At 49.6% G+C, this 21,825-nt stretch overlaps 1 protein-coding gene across 1 annotated transcript in view; it reads left to right on the forward strand.

Annotated features, from left to right (window-relative positions):
- The window catches only part of LOC144763061 (NACHT, LRR and PYD domains-containing protein 3-like), a 441,280-nt gene that overhangs the window by 232,833 nt on the left and 186,622 nt on the right, over nt 1-21,825 (forward strand). Inside the window, exon 2 of the mRNA XM_078648366.1 lies at nt 5,094-5,395. Within this exon, the coding sequence (XP_078504492.1) occupies nt 5,113-5,395 (283 nt within the window). The 5' untranslated portion in view covers nt 5,094-5,112. The remainder of the gene's footprint in view (nt 1-5,093; nt 5,396-21,825) is intronic.

Below are 21,825 nucleotides of genomic sequence, written 5' to 3' on the forward strand. Positions count from 1 at the left end.
CCCCGGGGGCCCGGCGCTCCGACTCAATGCAAATGGCGGCTCCTGCTATGTTTCACGAAACTAGCAATCCTCCCCAGCGTAGGGCGTCCTCTCGTTCTCCCTCTCTCTGTCACAGCCTCTCCCAGGGCCACACCGCCTCCGTAGATCCCCAGCTGCCCCCCACCTCAGCAGTCCCTCACCGTATTTTCAATCGGGCCGCAAGTGCCTCCACCGGCCTTCTGTCGGTTTACGCGTGCTCAGGAGAGATCTCTTATGGCAGCCGGGGGCCTTCCTGATGCAGCTTCTGTCTCCATTCCTGAGGGCCGTTCAGCAGGGGTGAGGTCCACCGGGACGCCCCAGCAAGCGATGGGCCCTGGATAGTATTTCCGGTCTCGTAGCGTTTGGGCCTATGCAGCAGCGACCTCACGTAGTGCTCGCGGCCCGGGCAACTCCCCGAGGTAATCAGTCTGCAATCCGCCGCTGCATCTCCCAGTACTTTTCTCCGGCGTTCTTCGGAGTTCCAGCCCCAATTTTTGACAGCGGCACCTGTGTACCCTCCGGTACAGGCACTTGTGGGTCAATGTGAGGTGGTAGGATGGGGGTTATGTTTATAAAACCGCCTGGATCGCCGGGAGCTCTACACCAGCGCGGCCATCGCGGTCTGGCGTCACCTAGCGCCCCCACTAGTAGATACACACATGCGCTGACGGAAGAGCAAAACGCCATCTTGCATCTTACAAGTCTTCCAGAGGCCAAGGTCACCTCACCGTGAACCGTGGGAAGAAGCTGCCACGAGAAAGCTTTGCATTAATGTTTTCTGTATCAAATTGTTTATTTGCATTTCCTGAAAGATGGGTGGGAATAAAGATTTGAAACAATTAGAGGATGGGAATGTTAAAATAATAACTGTTTAGAAAGGTACTCGTATGACCTAATAGAATGTGCTCATCCTATTTCCCCGTCCAATCACAAGTTGAGAACCCAGGTTATTGAAACATTTAGGTTTGTTCCCAAGCGTAGAAGGGGTATAACTAGACCAGGTCCTGTAGTAGAGGAGGAGTCGTCGGTAGCAATCGATGCCGTCTGCCAGAATCGCTGTCAGAAGGTCTTGTGGGTCGATCGAGGGAGGAGAGGAGTCGAGGAGAGGAAGCTGATATCAGAAACGGGGAAGCTTGCAGAGCCGAGTCCGTCCAGGGAGGTCCTGAGGTCCCGTCCAAAGCCCGTCCAGAGGGGGGAGTCCGTCCAAGGTCCCTTGGGTTGTCCAGAGGCATCTGTCCTGAGTCCTGTTGAATCCTGGTCCAGAGAGGGGAGTCTTGCCCGTTCTGACTTTAAAAGCCAGCATCCCAAACTTAGATAATTATGAGCACACAGGTACCTGGGGTTTATTAGATGTTGCACATGTCTATACATTTGCTATGGTATGTTTTGCATTTCAGGCTTTAATTTCTTAATTAAGCGCCTGGTTTCCTCTGCAAATTTTGACTGTCATCTTATTGCTTTCTTTGTATTCATCTCATGCAAAACTCTTATTTAAAGATTGTTCAAAACTTCCTGCAGGTGTGGTTATTTTAGGTAGCTAAATTAGATAAGATAAGAAGTGGGTAAATCCTTATCTATCAGTCATTTACATCGCCCTGATCCAGGGCTTGGGGTATGGTAAGACCTCAAGGGAAATTCATGATAGGTGTGCAAGGGTAAGTATCAAATCACCAATCCGGACCAGTGTGCACACGTGAAAGGGGCCCAGTGTGTTGAGCGTGTGTATGAAGCTTATCAGGTCCGGCTCGGTGAAGCTTGCGCGCCATCACTTCCCAAGTGGTGTTTTTGTTTTTTAAATTCATGATGATTAATATGACAACTGTCTGTTTAGAACGTTTTTAGAGTTTTAGCTCTTTTTATTACATATTTTAGATTTAATCCAAGAATTTTACCTTATTTAATTGCTCTAAATGGTAAAGTCTTGTTTGTATTTGTACACTTTGATGGCTTTAAGTAAACAGCCGAATAAAGTTATTCAAAGATAAGAGTCCTTGGGGAGGAACTCTGCTTTGTGTTTAGTGATCCAGTCTTGTGCTTCTGCCGTTGTGACCACAGATCGTATGCGTTTCACCAAAGTGTTGGTTGGATCCGAGTCCATGAGGCGGGAATATAGGGCATCCGCCAGTTGGCGTAGGCATTCTTGGTCGCAATACATAGAATTCATAACCGCAATCAAGCTGCCTTTGGCCGCTGGTTTGATTATGATCGCGGGGTCCTCAGTCAAGGAGGTGATAGCTTCAGGTTGTCTGGCTGTTAGATTATCATAAGGTCTTGATGTCCGTAGGGCATTGCAACACCGGCCTCACGAGGAGCAATGCCCAATGGTGAAGCATGAGATCCCTATGGGTGTGTGAGGGAAACAAGAAACAGTCCGCAGGATTCTCCTCTTTAGATTCTTCCACCTTTTTTCTGTCTCCTCTTTAATCTCTTTTGACAAGAACTGTACCTCCCTAGTTGATTTAATTACTGCTTTAGGAGCCTAGTCACTAGACCTTTATCGGCTCCCAGTCCCCCCTTCTCTTTGTTTTGAGTGAACCTGGAACAACCAATTCAACTGCGAGTCCCAAACCCAAGACACAATACTTCATGGCAAATTGTCCATTGTGTGAAGCAGGAAGGTAGAGCTTGAGAGCGTAACAGGGTTTTATCAGAGTCCGTTCCCTGGAAGGCGGGAATCCTACTCAGTGGCCCCCATTGGAAGCCCAGAGCCACTCGTTCAAACATGTGTGCCTGATGTCATTGCGCATGCACAGCGACACGTCAGTCTTGCGTAACCTGCTTTACGCCTTAACATCTCCGCTCCACCCTCTCCGCAGACCTGCTTCTGAGTCTCATCTTCTTAAATTACAGAGCAGCAGGAGGGAATGAAAGCGGAAAGATGGGTTGCTGAATCTTGTGTCTATAGAGTTTTACATACTTTCCTTGCTGGGGAAGCTGCTGGGCCCTGTCAATCTAAGAACACAATTGGCTAAAAGGAGAGAGATTTTTCATATTTAAAAGCACAGACTGCTAGAGTAGTTACTGGTATTGAAGGGAGTTACTCTGCGTGTTGACGTGCTCCTGGTGGAAGGGTAGAATGCTGTCACTCACAGTGAAGTTAGCCAATGGCTGAAGTGGGCGGACCCAATGCCTCCTGCAGTATGCACTGATGAATGATGTGAATGACACAACAGACCAATGGATAGAGATTACTGGATCAATGACTTTCTTTGTATATTACATTTAGAATTCTAGATAGAGTAAAAGATTTTGGCTAACGCAGGCCCAATGACAGACACAGTGCATATATCAGCAATGCGCAGTTGGCCCCCAGAGGGATGTAAATGACTGCAGAGCTGCAGAACAGGATGATGACAGAAGACAATGTTCACTGACAGGGGAGGAGTGGTCAGTCTACACCTGTTGTAGTCAGTGTCTGGACTTTTACGGAAGGAAGGAGTATTATGAGGCTTCAGCCTCGCCACGGAATCACAACAAAAAGCCGAAATGGCGCTGTCTTGTCAGATCAGCCTCTTTCAACTACATTTTAATATTTTAGACTCCTGTCCTCCTGATGAAATAAACCACTGACGTCACTGCGAGGAGCTGCTGGTGATGGCCTGGCACTGACAACTAAGTCTTGTCTCAGCACAGGCCACACACGCTGGCTCCTGATTGTTAAAGTTGTGTTCAAATGTCTTTGTATTTGTCATGGAGCCTTCTCAGGCAGGGGTCTGTTTGTCCCTCTCCTCCCTCCCTGCTCCAGACTAAAACAATCTTCCTTCCTCTCATCAAACAGAAAATAGGCAAACCTTAATATACAAATAGATGTCTATCTTCCGTCGCGGTGTCAGGCTGCTGACCTGATTTCAGGCGGGGCTTCGAAACACCTTGTTAAGAGTCACACTTTATGACTCCCAACCCACCTTTACATTCAAGTTTTAGGGGCACATGCATCAAAGCAAATTGCATTCGCAAACGGTGCGAATTGCAAAATTCGGCCGTTTGCGAATGCAATTTCCTTTTTTGGGATGCATCATGTTTTTTTACTTTTTCGCAATTTAAGGAATCGCAAATATGTTGCGATTTCTTAAATTGCGATTGCATTTAAGAAATCGCAATTTGTGATTTCTTAAATGCAATGCATGAATATTTTTTTTTTGCGAATTCGCAAATAGGAAGAGGTAAATTACCATGAAGTTGAACTTCATGGTAATTTGCGAAAACTTTGAAAAATGCACAAAAGAGCATTTTTGAAAGTTTCATTTGACACACACACATGCCCAAAGGGCATGTGTGTGTGAAAATTGTTCTTAAAGTTAAATTTCAGGGGTGCAGGAGGGGTCCTTTGGACCCCCCCTGCACCCTTGAAATAGCATTCTCATTTTGTGATTCTTTAATTGCGAATCGCAAAATGAGAATGGCTTCCCATTCAATCCTATGGGCCTCTAGGCCCATGGGAATCAATGGGGAGGGATTCCTTAATTGCGATTCACAAATTGTGAATCGAATTAAGGAAAAATAAGGAATCGCAAAAAAAATTGCGAATTGTTAATGCGCAGCCGTTTGCAATTTCTTAATTGTGATTCCTTAATTTTCGCAATTAAGAAATCGCAAACGGGAACATTGATGCATGTGGCTGTTAGTCCTTAAATGTAATGTCTCGGGGTTTGCTACAGAGTTCTTAAGTTTCTGTAATGGCATCTAGGGGTGTTCAACGCAGGTCAATGTGTGCGGATCAAGACATAGTCTTAGAAAAACGGCTAAATGAATATAATTTCTTTGTAATTATAATTCTCTCTTATCTGGATATCCTAAAACTCTAGCTCTGCTCCATTCCTTCTGCAGTTACATTGTCCTCTCTGCTCTAGATCTCACTGTACATTAGAGTGGACAATTGGTACATCTAAGAGCAGGGCAACTACATAGCTCCAAGACGCCCTACTGGGCCAACCGGAGCGCTGCATTAAGTGGATTTCATCCATTAAGTGAAACACATTGTGCAGGTACAAGGAGTTCATGATCATATATCTCATTTCTATGTCTCTTGAGTTTGTGGCCCGCCCTCTTTCTTATCACCCTCTTTTTTTTTTCAGGCGGAACCTCACATGAGCCATGGAGAACAGACGGAGCGCATCTAGTGATGTCCTGCTCTACACCCTGGAGGACCTCTTCGAAGCTGACTTCAAAAGGTTTAAGAATAAATTATCAGAAATCAACTTCAAAGGAGAGAGAAACATCCCACGAGGACTGCTGGAGACAGCAGACCAGATTGACACCAAGAACCTTCTTGTAGAGTTCTACGGCTCAGACTCAGCCATTGATGTCACCATCGAGGCCTTCACCAGGGTCGGCCTGATGGAGGCGGCAGCCAGACTCAGAGGGAAGCGACAGCGAGGTAAGAGGGGGCGATCCCTCAAGATCACACCCCAAGGTCCACTTTGTGGGCCAAATTTAAAACATTTTCATAGGTTTTCTTACTTAAAGGTTAATACAAAGGATTTTTCTAGGCCAACACTTTTGAAGGATTCCACATTGGACCTCCTTCAAAGTATATTTGGTCTGATTTCTGCTCTAAGCACCTCAGAGAGTCTTCCTTGGAGCTGCATTTTGTTGTTTTTTGAGTGCTTTGTGGTGCAGTTGCCCCTCCCATTGCTACCTCTCCTGGTGCTTGATCAAACGTTAGAAGCGTGACTCTTGAGGCACAGCCGGGAGTCAGGGGCGATACTTTAGAACTGTTTTTAAACTCGGGGAATTCTCTACCCATTTTTAACTTTATTGTGGGAAATTGTTTGGTTAGCGTAATATCACATTTTAATGTGCACGACCTTCCAAAACAAACCCCTACCTTTCCACTTCCTTCCAGAGGGCCCACACGTCCTTAGGCTGCCGATTTAGGGCTCCTAGGACGCGGGCTCAGGATCACGAGCGCCATCTTTGGGGTAATTTTGCTCGGCGGTCTAGTGGTGAGGGCGATTTAGGCCCTCCCACTACATTTAGGACCGAGTAGAGCTGACAACCCAGTGCTAGAAGTTAAAAGCGTGACTCTTGAGGCACAGCCGGGAGTCAGGGGCGATATTTTAGAACTGTTTTTAAACTCGGGGAATTCTCTACCCGTTTTTAACTTTATTGTGGGAAATTGTTTGTTTAGCGTAATATCGCATTTTAATGTGCACGACCTTCCAAAACAAACCCTTACCTTTCCACTTCCTTCCCGAGGGCCCACACGTCCTTAGGCTGCCGATTTAGGGCTCCTAGGACGCGGGCTCAGGATCACGAGCGCCATCTTTGGGGTAATTTTGCTCGGCGGTCTAGTGGTGAGGGCGATTTAGGCCCTCCCACTGCTAAATGCCTCCCCCCACTCGTACGCGCAGCGAACGAGCACAGCGGGCACGCCGTTGGCTCGTCGGAGGTGAGCCAGAGGTAAGCCCGTCTGCGCCCGTCCGCACTCGACCAAGCCTAGAGCCTAGCTCTTTGGAAGTCACTCCCCAGGACCCCCTCTTGTATTCTAATGAAGCTCTACTCCTCATGAGACCGAGGATCTCCCCACCTTGTCTCCACTCTATCCTGGTGAATGGTTCTGTTAAACACTGTCATAACTGTTCTTTTAAACTCACCACCAATGTTCCTAGCTCCTCCGCCTCCATGGACATGCATATGGCCTTACTGAATTGCCGATCACTCCCTAAACATGCCGAAGAAATCTATAGCATGTTAGAGGATCTCCAGTTGGAGGTTCTCTTTTTGACGGAAACCTGGTTAGGACCTTCAACGGACCCGGACATCGTTAGGTCTCTCCCACCTGGTTTCCTCATACAACATCTAGACCGCCCTAAGGGCAAGGGAGGGGGAATTGCCATCATTTATAGGGAGCACCTCTCATGTCAGCTCCAAGGCAGTCCCCTGTCAGACTGTGAGAATACTCTATTCACAATTCAGGTGTCGCCATGCAAATCCCTATCAGGCCTTCTTATTTATCGCCCCCCGGGAGCCGCAGGTCAATTCTGCAGCTCACTAGTGGAACACTCCTCTACGATGGCCACCACCTACTCCAATTTCATAATCCTAGGAGACTTAAATTTACATTTTGATAAGAATGAAGATAAGTTGGCCTCGGACCTTGCTTTAGATTTGGCATCCTTTCACCTCCCGCTAGAAAGTCGCCTTCCAACCCATAGGCTGGGGCATCTCCTAGATCCTATCTTCTCCAACGTTCCGGACCTTTCAATCTCCCCCCCCTTCTCCAATACCCTGGTCAGACCACTATGTAGTCACATTTAAATGGCAGATTACAAGCCCCCAGTGCCATATACCTCCATCGAGCCGACCTACACGCCCGTGGGCCAAGCTCAACCCAGAAATCTGGAAGCACCACTTGGAGCGTAACACCCCAAGGGGTGGATCAGATCCTATATCGTCCGACTTCGAGTTCTCACTCTGGATAAGGGACACCCTGGACGTTGTCCTCCCGAAAAGATCCACCTGTAAACCCCAGAAAAAAAAGCTGAAAGGGCATGGAGAAAGGACTTTAACTTGGTAAAGAAGCTAGAATACAAGCGCCTGATGCTTACTTATAAAAAAAAAACTTAAATCTGCTCAATCCTCTTACTTTGACGAAAAAATCAGGGCATCGGCGAACTCCTCGAGGGAGACGTTCAATATTGTTAAAACCCTTTTAAAAATTCCCGACTCCTCCACCCTAGTGGAGCCTTCGGTCAGCGGTTGTAATGAATTGGCTGAATTTTTTGACACTAAGATCAAAAATATTCTGATATCTCTTCCATCGCTCCCTCCACAGACTATTGTACTGCGTGAACAGGCTGAAGTCCCACCCCAAGAACAAAAACCCAAATTAGACCGTTTCGCCCTGACAACAGCAGACAAACTCCTGCCTGTCCTCCAGTCAATCAAAAGTGGTTCTCCATTGGACCCTGCCCCTTTCAACATTCTTAAATTCGTTTCCTTGACCATTTTGCCTCACTTGGTCGACCTCATCAATCTGTCCCTCTCCCATGGACCAGTCCCACCTAGCTGGAAAAGGGCAATTGTTAAAGCTCTGATTAAAAAACCAAAGCTGGACCCCCTTGAACTAAATAATTACCGCCCGATCTCCCTTCTGCCGGGTGTCAGTAAAATTGCAGAAAAAATAATCAACCAACAGATCTCCAACTATCTAGAGATGAACAACCTACTTAGACCCTCCCAGACAGGCTTTAGGCCAGGCCAAAGTACGGAGACCGCTATGGTGGCGGTGGTCGAGGAAGCCAGAAAGATCATGGATGAAGGAGGATCAGTGGCAGTGATCCTCCTAGACCTCAGCGCGGCATTCGACACCGTCAATCACTCTCTGCTGATCCGTAGACTTAATGACCTGGGTATCGCTGGGGTTGCCTTGTCGTGGCTTGACTCCTTTTTGAGCGATAGATCTTTCAAATGGCGGACGGGGACCTACTTTCCAACAGCCTACCAATTCATTGTGGGGTCCCCCAGGGTTTGTCGCTTAGCCCGACCCTTTTTAATGTTTATATGTCCCCCCTGGAGAAGATTGTCGCTCCATTTGGGATCAAGCTGCTCACCTACGCCGATGACACCCAGATGGTAGTATCCCTTAACCAACCCAACCACTCCTCCCCTGATCAACTCACATGTCTCGGAGAAATCACCAAGTGGATGGATGGATCCCACTTGAGGTTGAACAGTGGAAAAAGCGAGGTTATGGTTTTGGGCAATAAACTTCATTTTCGCCCAGAGTCCCTCTGGCCCCCATGTATGCCCCCCCTATTCCCAAATGTGCCATCAAAAGTCTGGGGATCTGGCTAGATGAAGGACTCACCTTCTCCACCCAATCACGGAAAACCGCGGGTATCTGCTATGGCCTCTTACGGACCTCCAGGAAAATTCTTCCGCTGCTCCCCCCTCAGTCCCAAAAACTCCTGCTACAGGGATTAAAATTGTCCCGCCTGGACTATGGCAACGCCCTGTACCTTGGAGCCCCTAAAAAGGTGATTTCACAACTCCAAGTAGTTCAAAACACAGCTGCACGCCTTCTTTTACGGGAACGAGCAATTACTGCTCGGCCAAATCCTCCCACAGGTCCCTTCACTGGCTACCGATTCAAGAAAGAGTGCACTTCAAGGCTCTATGCACCACCCATAAAATCTTGCACAATAAGGCCCCTCCTATATTGAAGGATCTCAGCACTCCACACACAACCAATAGAACACTCCGATCTTCCCACCTCCACCTCACTTCCATACCCAGGATCAAGAAAGCTCGCTCAGGGGGCCGTCGTTTCGCCTACAATGCTTCCAAACTGTGGAACTCCCTCCCACTGAACATTCGAGCCCAACCTGACATCCTTCCCTTTCGGAAACTTCTCAAGACATAGCTGTTTCCTTAAGTTCCCCCCTCCCTCTCTTCTTCTTCTGCACTAGCGCTGGGACGCTCACGGGCAGCCATGCGCTCTACAAATCTGTAATAAATAAAAATAAATAAAATAGAATATAGTATCATGAGAAGAGTGGGGCACCCTCATGCAATCCTATATGAAGAAATGTAACAGGCCTTGTCACGCCTTTTCCCACATCCATGAAGTGGTATCGACCACCCGTCACTATCAGACATCACATTGCACGTGCTCCTTACTGACCAACATTCGGGGTATTAGTTCTACATTGGAAAGTTGGTCTCAATAGGCTGACTCTCTGGAGTGTCTTGGACGAGCTTTAAAGGCTTTACTCGTAGATACGCTGGTATTTGCATTGGTTTGTAAGGAAAAGTATTGCAAACCAGGGCGAAAAGCTGCTTTGTGTTACTTAGAGGCAAGGGGCCGTTCCATTGGTGGTACATGGCAGTTTCCATGCAACAACCCTAACAACCCCTTTTTGATGCAAAACCCCATCTACTACCATTAAAAGACACGGTTTTGTTCCAAAAAATAAGGCTGCTGGAAAGCAGGCGTTAAAGGCGAAATCTTTTAATTTCTCTTTTCTTTCTTTCCTGACTTTGCATGTGAGCTGCCCTGTACAGCACACATACAACGTAGGAGAAGTTTTAAAACTTGTCTAGTCATAGTATTTTGTATTTGAAGGGGAGCCTTCCAGTATGAAACCGATGCAAGACTCCTGCACACTCCCCTGCACTATGGCGGAAAGGTGAGTGCATGGTTTGCGGCAGCAAATTTGTGCACCTGCACTAGGGAGATGGTAGGAGACAGCCATATCTCTGTAGATATGGCACTGTCGTGTTATCTCCCATTCACGCAACACATTTTTAGCTGCTGCGCTACGTTTGTGACACGTTTGTAAACCTGAGCCTTAGTGTCATACTGTAGTTATCGCCATCATGAATAAAGGAACAGGTGGGATGTCTGATGTTAAAGAACATAACTTTAAAAAGGCGCTCCTCTCTTCTTTCACCAATGCCCATGAGCCTTGAAGCCTGGTAATATTCACGGCTCGTACCTCACACTCGTATCCTTACTTTTGACTTTGTGATAGAAGTACATTAATACAGCAGAACTGCCTATTCTTACACATTGCTAGTTTCTTGAAATATAGACAGGATTGACTAAATTCTGTAGTAAATGCTCATTTAGGTACTCAGCTACAGGTGAGAGAAGTGACGAATGTATGTATGTACATGGTATTTCTATAGCAGAAATCTAGACACAAGGCAGCGTTGCACTCTACAGGGTCAAAGACAGCGAGTGACAGGAGAGGCAGCGTAATGCTGTAAAGGGTCAAAGACAGCGAGTGACAGGAGAGGCAGCGTTGCGCTCTACAGGGTCAAAGACAGCGAGTGACAGGAGAGGCTGCGTTGCGCTCTACAGGGTCAAAGACGGCGAGTGACAGACGAGGCAGCCGGCTTGGGGATGGGTTAATGCTTTGTGATGCAGTGTTCTCTAAAGAGACCCGTCATCAACTCTTTTCTAAATTGGAGCATCTTTGGGGCGGTCCTCACAGAGATGGGGATGTTATTCCAGATACTGGGGGCCGTAATTATGAACAGATCGCGCTGCCCTTGTGTCACACAACACAATCACTAAGTCAAATTCACCAAGCAAAGAAAGGCAACCTTGTGTGGCCCTGCGTGGCCCTGCGTGGCTTGGTAAATCTGGGGTGCTTTGCGTTGCTTGGTTCCACGAAGGTGATAAATGCGTCGAGTGTGGATGTTCCCACGCATCCACCCATGGATTGTGATGCATTGACAGATTTACTAAGACTGGTAAATCTGGAAATGCATCAAAATGGTACGCATTCCCAGGAAAGATGCAGAGGAGAAATATTGTTATGTCTCCTTATTGTTTCCTCTTTTATGCAGCACACTTAGAAAGAGGAAAATGCCTAGGAGGATTTTTGTTTAGCACAAAGGTGTCCCTTTCTGCACAAAACAAACCTGCCAGCAAAGCAACCTTGCCCTGTGGCATAAGGGTGCCTACATTGGTGCTAGCAAAAACAACAAGTGATGGACTGAATGTGGATCAATGTCACACACTCCCCCAGTCAAAAGATCTGGGCCCAAATCCATTGTTTTTTTGCACTCCACACCACCCTGGGTTAGACAATGGCGATATGCAAATCAGCTCTGACCCTGTTGCCCCATGGGAACAGTCCAGTCCGAACTACAAAATCCATGTCCTTCCCAGAACGGAATCAAGCATCCGAGGACCGGACCGGTTTCGAGGTAACACCTCTCTTCAGCCCGGCTAGCTTGACTCCAAGTGGTGTGGAGTGCCTGGGACCCACGTCTGGGCATCCCCAGCGCACTTAGGGCGGCAATTGCAAAAACAACAAGTGATGGACTGAATGTGGATCAATGTCACACACTCCCCCAGTCAAAAGATCTGGGCCCAAATCCATCGTTTTTTTGCACTCCACACCACCCTGGGTTAGACAATGGCGATATGCAAATCAGCTCTGACCCTGTTGCCCCATGGGAACAGTCCAGTCCGAACTACAAAAGCCATGTCCTTCCCAGAACGGAATCAAGCATCCGAGGACCGGACCGGTTTCGAGGTAACACCTCTCTTCAGCCCGGCTAGCTTGACTCCAAGTGGTGTGGAGTGCCTGGGACCCACGTCTGGGCATCCCCAGCGCACTTAGGGCAGCAATTGCAAAAACAACAAGTGATGGACTGAATGTGGATCAATGTCACACACTCCCCCAGTCAAAAGATCTGGGCCCAAATCCATCGTTTTTTTGCACTCCACACCACCCTGGGTTAGACAATGGCGATATGCAAATCAGCTCTGACCCTGTTGCCCCATGGGAACAGTCCAGTCCGAACTACAAAAGCCATGTCCTTCCCAGAACGGAATCAAGCATCCGAGGACCGGACCGGTTTCGAGGTAACACCTCTCTTCAGCCCGGCTAGCTTGACTCCAAGTGGTGTGGAGTGCCTGGGACCCACGTCTGGGCATCCCCAGCGCACTTAGGGCGGCAATTGCAAAAACAACAAGTGATGGACTGAATGTGGATCAATGTCACACACTCCCCCAGTCAAAAGATCTGGGCCCAAATCCATCGTTTTTTTGCACTCCACACCACCCTGGGTTAGACAATGGCGATATGCAAATCAGCTCTGACCCTGTTGCCCCATGGGAACAGTCCAGTCCGAACTACAAAAGCCATGTCCTTCCCAGAACGGAATCAAGCATCCGAGGACCGGACCGGTTTCGAGGTAACACCTCTCTTCAGCCCGGCTAGCTTGACTCCAAGTGGTGTGGAGTGCCTGGGACCCACGTCTGGGCATCCCCAGCGCACTTAGGGCGGCAATTGCAAAAACAACAAGTGATGGACTGAATGTGGATCAATGTCACACACTCCCCCAGTCAAAAGATCTGGGCCCAAATCCATCGTTTTTTTGCACTCCACACAACCGGTCCGGTCCTCGGATGCTTGATTCCGTTCTGGGAAGGACATGGCTTTTGTAGTTCGGACTGGACTGTTCCCATGGGGCAACAGGGTCAGAGCTGATTTGCATATCGCCATTGTCTAACCCAGGGTGGTGTGGAGTGCAAAAAAACGATGGATTTGGGCCCAGATCTTTTGACTGGGGGAGTGTGTGACATTGATCCACATTCAGTCCATCACTTGTTGTTTTTGCAATTGCCGCCCTAAGTGCGCTGGGGATGCCCAGACGTGGGTCCCAGGCACTCCACACCACTTGGAGTCAAGCTAGCCGGGCTGAAGAGAGGTGTTACCTCGAAACCGGTCCGGTCCTCGGATGCTTGATTCCGTTCTGGGAAGGACATGGCTTTTGTAGTTCGGACTGGACTGTTCCCATGGGGCAACAGGGTCAGAGCTGATTTGCATATCGCCATTGTCTAACCCAGGGTGGTGTGGAGTGCAAAAAAACGATGGATTTGGGCCCAGATCTTTTGACTGGGGGAGTGTGTGACATTGATCCACATTCAGTCCATCACTTGTTGTTTTTGCAATTGCCGCCCTAAGTGCGCTGGGGATGCCCAGACGTGGGTCCCAGGCACTCCACACCACTTGGAGTCAAGCTAGCCGGGCTGAAGAGAGGTGTTACCTCGAAACCGGTCCGGTCCTCGGATGCTTGATTCCGTTCTGGGAAGGACATGGCTTTTGTAGTTCGGACTGGACTGTTCCCATGGGGCAACAGGGTCAGAGCTGATTTGCATATCGCCATTGTCTAACCCAGGGTGGTGTGGAGTGCAAAAAAACGATGGATTTGGGCCCAGATCTTTTGACTGGGGGAGTGTGTGACATTGATCCACATTCAGTCCATCACTTGTTGTTTTTGCAATTGCCGCCCTAAGTGCGCTGGGGATGCCCAGACGTGGGTCCCAGGCACTCCACACCACTTGGAGTCAAGCTAGCCGGGCTGAAGAGAGGTGTTACCTCGAAACCGGTCCGGTCCTCGGATGCTTGATTCCGTTCTGGGAAGGACATGGCTTTTGTAGTTCGGACTGGACTGTTCCCATGGGGCAACAGGGTCAGAGCTGATTTGCATATCGCCATTGTCTAACCCAGGGTGGTGTGGAGTGCAAAAAAACGATGGATTTGGGCCCAGATCTTTTGACTGGGGGAGTGTGTGACATTGATCCACATTCAGTCCATCACTTGTTGTTTTTACATTGGTGCTAGGCACATTCCTGCACTTATTCTTTCATGCATGGCAGTGCTTGTTGTTGTGCTGTGTTCCATGAAAGTTTTATAAATCTAGCCCTGGTTATAAAGATGGATGAGGCCTGCTGCCTTGTTTTCCATCTTTACACTCCTCGGTCTTTGTAGACAAACATAGTAAAGGCTGTTGAACTAGAGAAGAACAAGGAAACACATATACAAGACTTATGATCATTGCTACTCCCCACAGAAGGTTCAAGTCCCTCAGTGGCCCCGGCAGCAACAACATAAGCAGAGGCAGTAATACCAACTACAGAGGCTTCTGTCAAGATGTACAGATGGTCATCCACTCTTCACTGCAAGGGTTTATGTGCCAGTCAGGAAACGTTATGTTCGAGGCATGTGGGCTGCTGAATTCATATCTATAGCATAGATCGCCGCCTAGTGTTGGGTCCGGATGATTGCACATTGTTGTCCTGGAAGAGTCTTCGAAATATCACGAGATAGGTGGCTCCTCCCCTGGACTACAGTACGCATGGGCATTGACTCCATCCCCAGATTGTTTTTTTCCAACATTTGGTTCGGATGTATATTCGTTATCTCCAGTTCGGAATCGATATAGACTGTTCTTAAGGCCCGAAGGCCTTTTCCTATACCGTCGGTATTGTTTTGCGTTCGGTGCCCAGCTCTGTTCCGGCTCAGTTCCCGAGTCGGACATCCAGAGGAGTCGCGTGGCTCTTCGGTGCTCGAGGCCCAGTCGACGCAGCAAGACTTTCGACGACACATCATGGAACGGAGTCCGTACAAGAAATGTCCCGTGTGTGGATCTAAGTATCCCCACATCGACGTCCACCCGGTGTGCAACAAGTGCCTGTCGCCGGACCACGATGAAGCCAACTGTATGGCTTGTTCCCGGTTTCGATCGAAGAAGACGATTCGACTTCGGCACGTGGCGCGCCTGGAGGCCCGGCAGTCGGCCCCGACACCGGTGGACATCTTCGAGAGAGAAGAAGCAGACGAACAAGAAGTTCATATGCAGATTTCCCCTGCAGCGGAGGAGATCGACTACGACTACGACGCGGACGTCAAAGTGCTCGATGCAGAAGAAGTAATCGACGTGGTAGGAGACGACAATGAGGCCTATGGGGCCATGGAAGATAGCTCAGAGGAGGAGCTATGCCCCGTTCGAACAATCACTAAGGCTCAGGTCAAGGGATTGCCACGCGGCCTTACCCAAGACCTTCCACCCAGATCCACGGCCTCGCCTACGGGCCCGGCTACGGACACTTCTGCGGAGCCGCCGTTGGTCAAAGCGAAACCGAAAGTGAAACCATCGGTGTCGACGAAAACAAAAGTGATAGAGACGCCGTTGAAACAGAAGACGTCTGTCCCTCTGGCAGCCTCCTCGTCTTCCGATACGTCGGGGCAGCCAAAGCCGAAGAAGGCTGTCGACCCGGTGAAGTCGACCAAGGGCGCCGAGCCAAAGTCGGTCAAGGGCGTGGAGCCAAAATCGACCAAGGGCGTCGAACCGAAGATTGGGGCCCCACACCCAGTAGTCAAGGCCCCCGACCCGAAAACGTTGGCGCCGAAGGCCGTCGACACGGAAGGAGGGCACGGCGCACCTAAGAGGGCTGATCCTGTACCTCGGCCGGATAAAAACAAGACATCGACGCCCGAGTCTTCACTCGCTGGTGGACCGAGGACGTCTGTCGGGTTGACGAAACCGTCCGCTTCTTTTACGAAGCAGGTGTCGGACTCTCTACAACACATCAGGAACAAGGCTTCCGCGGTCGATCCGAAAGATGCTTCCACGCCGAAACCAGCTGCCAAAACGCCAAAGTCTTCGACGCCACTCCTGTTTACGTTGCCGCCGAAGGTGGCACCGAAGGCCTTCGCACCACGAAGCGCCCGCGCAAGGGTCTGCAGGGTCGAAGCCTTCTCAGCCGCTTGGGAGCTTAAAGCATCGACAACCCTTGGTGGAGGAGCAGTCGGAACACTTTATCGATGCCGACACCGGGAAACCTACCCTCTACAAGAGAAAGATCACGGCGACCCAACCTTTGGAGTCCTACACGATTCCTTTGAAGCGCAAGAAGCCTGCTACGGAATCTTCGGTTCTAGTTGAGCCACATGCTCCACGGACTCCAAGAGTTGCTACACCCTCACCCACTTATTCAGATGTGGAGGGTGGGGAAGGTGATGACGAGGAGTATAACTTTCCTGCAAACACGGATCCAGAGGATCACCAGGACTCATGGGCAGATGCAGGGGACACAGGGGATCAGCAAACTGCCCAGGACCCTCAGGTGTACAATGTCAAAACCTCTCCTACTGAGGATTCTGCAGCATTTAATGCTCTAATTGAGAGGGCGGCTAAAAACCACGACGTCCAGCTGCATGCTGACCCTATCGAAGTGGACTTCCTCTTTGATACCTTTTCCACAGCAGAAAAGACTGTCAAGACTCTCCCTATGCTGAAAGGGGTTCTAAAACATTCTGCAGACATTTTTAAAGAACCCACACGTGCCAGGGTGATCAACCCTAGGATTGAAAAGAAATATAAGCCGGCACCTGGCGACCCTACCTACATCAAGGCCCAGTTGCCATTGGACTCTCTGGTCGTTTCTAATGCCCGGAAAAGGGCGAACTCACAGACCACTGGTGATGCTCCTCCCCCTGACAAGGAATCTAAAGTGCTGGAGGCATCAGGGAAGAGGGTGGCGGCTCAAGCGGCCAATATCTGGCGTATCTCAAACACTCAGGCACTCTTGGCCAGATATGACAGGGCGCACTATGACACAATAGAGACCCTGTTACAACATCTACCAGATCAGTATAAAGAGGCAGCAGAGATGCTTATTCAAGAAGGGAAGCTCATCTCAAACGCTTCTATTAAATGTGCACTGGACGTGGCGGACACCGCGGCCAGGGCCATTAACACCAGTGTGATGTTGAGACGTCAGGCATGGCTCAGAATCTCCGGTTTCAAGCCGGAGATACAAACCACCATCCTCAATCAGCCGGTAAACCCTGATAGATTATTTGGTCCTGAGGTGGATACCACCCTGGAAAAGATAAAGAAGGATACCAAGACTGCAAAGTCCATGGGGGCTCTCCAGTCCCAACAGTTTAGGGGCAGTACTTTTCGTCGCTCAGGCAATAGAGGCGTTTCCAGAGGCCAGATGTCCCAGCAAACGCAATACAATAAAGGTGGGGCGCAGTCCTCTTACACCAAGGAGAGTAGAGGCGGCTATCGGGGCAACAGCACCAAGGGCAGAGGTCGTGGAAACAACAACTCCCGCTCCTCCACCACCAACAAACAGTGACGCCCTGTCACTGCCCCCCGACCATACCACACCTGTCGGGGGGAGATTCCAGCAGTTCCTGCCTGTCTGGAAATCCATCACCACAGACAGGTGGGTCAGGAAACTTATCCAGTTCGGTTATTGTCTGGAGTTAACATCCACTCCACCCAACATGCCACCAAAACACCGTCCTATGTCCACAGAGCATTTGCACTTATGCAGCAGGAGGTACTTGTCATGCTGCAAAAAGGGGCAATCGAGCTCGTGCCGGTGGAGGAAGAAGGCACAGGAGTGTACTCTCTGTACTTATTCATCCCAAAGAAGGACGTGTCCCTCAGACCCATACTGGACCTCAGACCCCTAAATCAGTACATTCTCTCAGAACACTTTCACATGCTGACGCTGCAGCAAGTTCTTCCGTTGCTCAATCAGGGAGACTTCCTCGCAACCTTGGATCTCAAGGATGCATATTTTCACATTCCACTGCATCCATCACAAAGAAAATACCTCAGATTCACCATTCAGGGTCGGCATTATCAGTTCAAGGTCCTACCTTTCGGGGTGACCACGGCGCCCAGGGTGTTCACAAAATGTCTGGCGACAGTAGCTGCGCACCTCAGGAGGCAGAACGTTCATGTTTACCCTTATCTGGACGACTGGCTTGTCCAAGCAAAGTCAGCCCAGCAGTGCGCCGCCAACATGTCCCACACCATTCACCTTCTTCCCGATCTGGGATTCTCACTGAATTATCCCAAGTCGCACCTTCAGCCAGCCCATGTGCGGCAATATCTGGGTGCGACGATCGATACTCTGGCAGCCACAGCTCAGCCAAATTCTGTGAGGATCGACAGCATTCAGTCACTGACCCAAAAGTTCAGACCGCAACACTCGCTTCCAGCAAGAGTGTTCATGCAGTTGATAGGCATGATGGCCTCCTGCATCTTCATAGTCCCGCACGCGAGGCTACATATGCGTCCGCTCCAAGAATGCTTGGCTCATCAGTGGACTCAGGCTCAAGGACAGTTGAACGACCTAGTGTTGGTGACCGGTCGGGCATACAGCTCTCTGCATTGGTGGAATCCACACAACCTTTGCAAGGGCCGACCGTTCCAGGAGCCTGTGACACAGATTATCCTGACGACGGACGCATCTCTCCAGAGATGGGGAGCTCATGTACTCCACTACACGGTGCAGGGACTATGGACAACGCAGCAAAAGAAGATGCACATCAACTACCTAGAACTGATGGCGATCTTCATGGCACTGAAGGCATTCAAAGTACATCAGTGCAACAAGGTCGTGTTGATCCGGACGGACAACATGACGGCCATGTACTACATTCAAAAGCAGGGAGGTACACGCTCTCCACAGTTGTCTCATCTGGCTCAGAGCATGTGGAAGTGGGCCATTCAAAGGAACATCTTCCTCATGGTGGAACACCCCCCGGGCAAGGACAATCAGATGGCGGATCTGCTCAGCAGGTACAGCCACCAAATGCACGAGTGGGAGATACATCCATCAGTACTCCACCCGTACTTCCAGCAGTGGGGTCATCCAGAGATAGACCTGTTTGCCACAAGGGAAAACGCAAAATGCCAAAGCTTTGCCGCCAGGTTCCTCACCCACAGTCGCAGGGCAATGCGATATGGATGAACTGGTCAGGCAGATTTGCGTACGCTTTTCCCCCAGCACCTCTCATACCACTAGTGGCACGAAAGCTAAAGCAACACTCAATGACACTCATCCTGGTTGCTCCAACGTGGGCACGCCAACCATGGTACACCACGTTTCTAGAACTCTCCGTGGTACCGCATCAAAGGCTGCACCTCACACCCAGGCTTTTGACGCAGAGCCATGGCGACATTCAGCACGCAGATCCGCAACAGCACAACCTGGCGATCTGGCTCCTGAGGTCTTAGAGTTTGGCTACCTTAATTTGCCTCCTGACTGCATGGATATCATATGGGAGGCAAGAATGCCCACAACCAGAGCTTGCTATGCAGCAAAATGGAAGCGGTTTGTCATTTACTGTACAGAACACAACACCAACCCGCTAGATGCATCCACTCCCAACATCATCTGTTATTTGTTACATCTTTACAAATGTAATCTAGCATATGCTTCCATTCGGATACACTTATCCGCCATAGCGGCCTATCTCCAAAACAGGCAGCATCTCTCCATTTTCAGAGTGCCTGCCATTAAAGCCTTCCTAGAAGGACTGAAACGAGTCATCCCTCCCAGGACCCCGCCGGCTCCTGTATGGAACCTCAATGTGGTCCTCACCAGGCTGATGGGCCCACCTTTTGAGCCTCTACATTCATGTGAGATTCAGTTCTTAACATGGAAAGTGGCTTTTCTCATAGCCATTACGTCTCTGCGACGTGTTAGTGAGCTACAGGCGCTCACTGTACAAGAGCCATTCATACAAATTCACTCCAACAGGGTGGTGCTGCGCACTAACCCTAAATTTCTTCCTAAAGTGGTTTCGCAGTTCCATGCCAATCAGACCATTTAACTGCCCGCGTTCTTTCAAAACCCAGAGACAGTAGCCGGAAGACTGCTCCACACTCTTGATGTCAAACGAGCTTTGATGTACTACATCGATAGGACCAAAGATTTTAGGAAGACACAACAACTCTTTGTTGCCTTTTCGGCCCAGCACAAAGGCAACCTCATTTCCAAAGCAGGAATAGCCAGGTGGATCATTAAGTGTATTCACAAGGCTAAGCGCACTTTAACGGTCCCCCCCAGAGCCCACTCACCCGCAAGTTGGGGGCCTCCATGGCTTTCCTTGGTAACATCCCTTTGGAAGATATTTGTAGAGCAGCCACATGGTCTACACCACACACATTTACTAAACACTACTGTGTAGATGTGCGCAGCAAGCAGCTGTAGGGCACGCTGTTCTTAAGACACTTTTTCAAACGTCTGCAGCTGGCACAGGCGGCCGCCGTTAATGGAGGGACTGCTATTTATTCTATGCTATAGATATGAATTCAGCAGCCCACATGCCTCAAACTGAATATGCTACTTACCAGTATGCATCTGTTCTTGGCATGTAGGGCTGCTGACATTCATATCGCCCACCCTCCTCCCCGGCGCCTGTAGCGGCTGCAGAATTTACACTTACTCTTAGCATGGTCATCGCTCACACTGTTACACTCCATCTTCACCACAATGGCTAAAAACAATCTGGGGATGGAGTCGATGCCCATGCGCACTGTAGTCCAGGGGAGGAGCCACATATCTCGTGATACTTCGAAGACTCTTCCAGGACAACAATGTGCAATCATCCGGACCCAACACTAGGCGGCGATCTATGCTATAGATATGAATGTTTTAAAATACTCACTTTGCTGGGAACGAGGGTCCTAAACAGCCGACTTAACGCTGTGGCAGACCGCTATTCGCAACACTTCTTGGCGCCACCTCGCCAAACATCGGAGGCCACGCCCACTCTCGAGGCCACGCCCCCCCCGCGCCAACCACTATTTAAGACGCCGATTTAGGGCGCCAGGTAATTACTGGTTGTTGTGCTCCTGAGGCGGAAAGCCGGGAGCGAGTTCTATTTTTAAAATATTTCTGTGTCACCATTTGTGCTTTTAAAATACTCACTTTGCTGGGAACGAGGGTCCTAAACAGCCGACTTAACGCTGTGGCAGACCGCTATTCGCAACACTTCTTGGCGCCACCTCGCCAAAGATCGGAGGCCACGCCCACTCTCGAGGCCACGCCCCCCCCCCGCGGCAACCACTATTTAAGACGCCGATTTAGGGCGCCAGGTAATTACTGGTTGTTGTGCTCCTGAGGCGGAAAGCCGGGAGCTAGTTCTATTTTTAAAATATTTCTGTGTCACCATTTGTGCTTTTAAAATACTCACTTTGCTGGGAACGAGGACCCTAAACAGCCGACTTAACGCTGTGGCAGACCGCTATTCGCAACACTTCTTGGCGCCACCTCGCCAAAGATCGGAGGCCACGCCCACTCTCGAGGCCACGCCCCCCCGCGGCAACCACTATTTAAGACGCCGATTTAGGGCGCCAGGTAATTACTGGTTGTTGTGCTCCTGAGGCGGAAAGCCGGGAGCGAGTTCTATTTTTAAAATATTTCTGTGGCACCATTTGTGCTTTTAAAATACTCACTTTGCTGGGAACGAGGGTCCTAAACAGCCGACTTAACGCTGTGGTAGACCGCTATTCGCAACACTTCTTGGCGCCACCTCGCCAAAGATCGGAGGCCACGCCCACTCTCGAGGCCACGCCCCCCCCGCGGCAACCACTATTTAAGACGCCGATTTAGGGCGCCAGGTAATTACTGGTTGTTGTGCTCCTGAGGCGGAAAGCCGGGAGCGAGTTCTATTTTTAAAATATTTCTGTGTCACCATTTGTGCTTTTAAAATACTCACTTTGCTGGGAACGAGGGTCCTA

The sequence above is a fragment of the Lissotriton helveticus genome, chromosome 6, assembly GCF_964261635.1.
Source record: "Lissotriton helveticus chromosome 6, aLisHel1.1, whole genome shotgun sequence".
Classification (NCBI taxonomy): domain Eukaryota; kingdom Metazoa; phylum Chordata; class Amphibia; order Caudata; family Salamandridae; genus Lissotriton; species Lissotriton helveticus.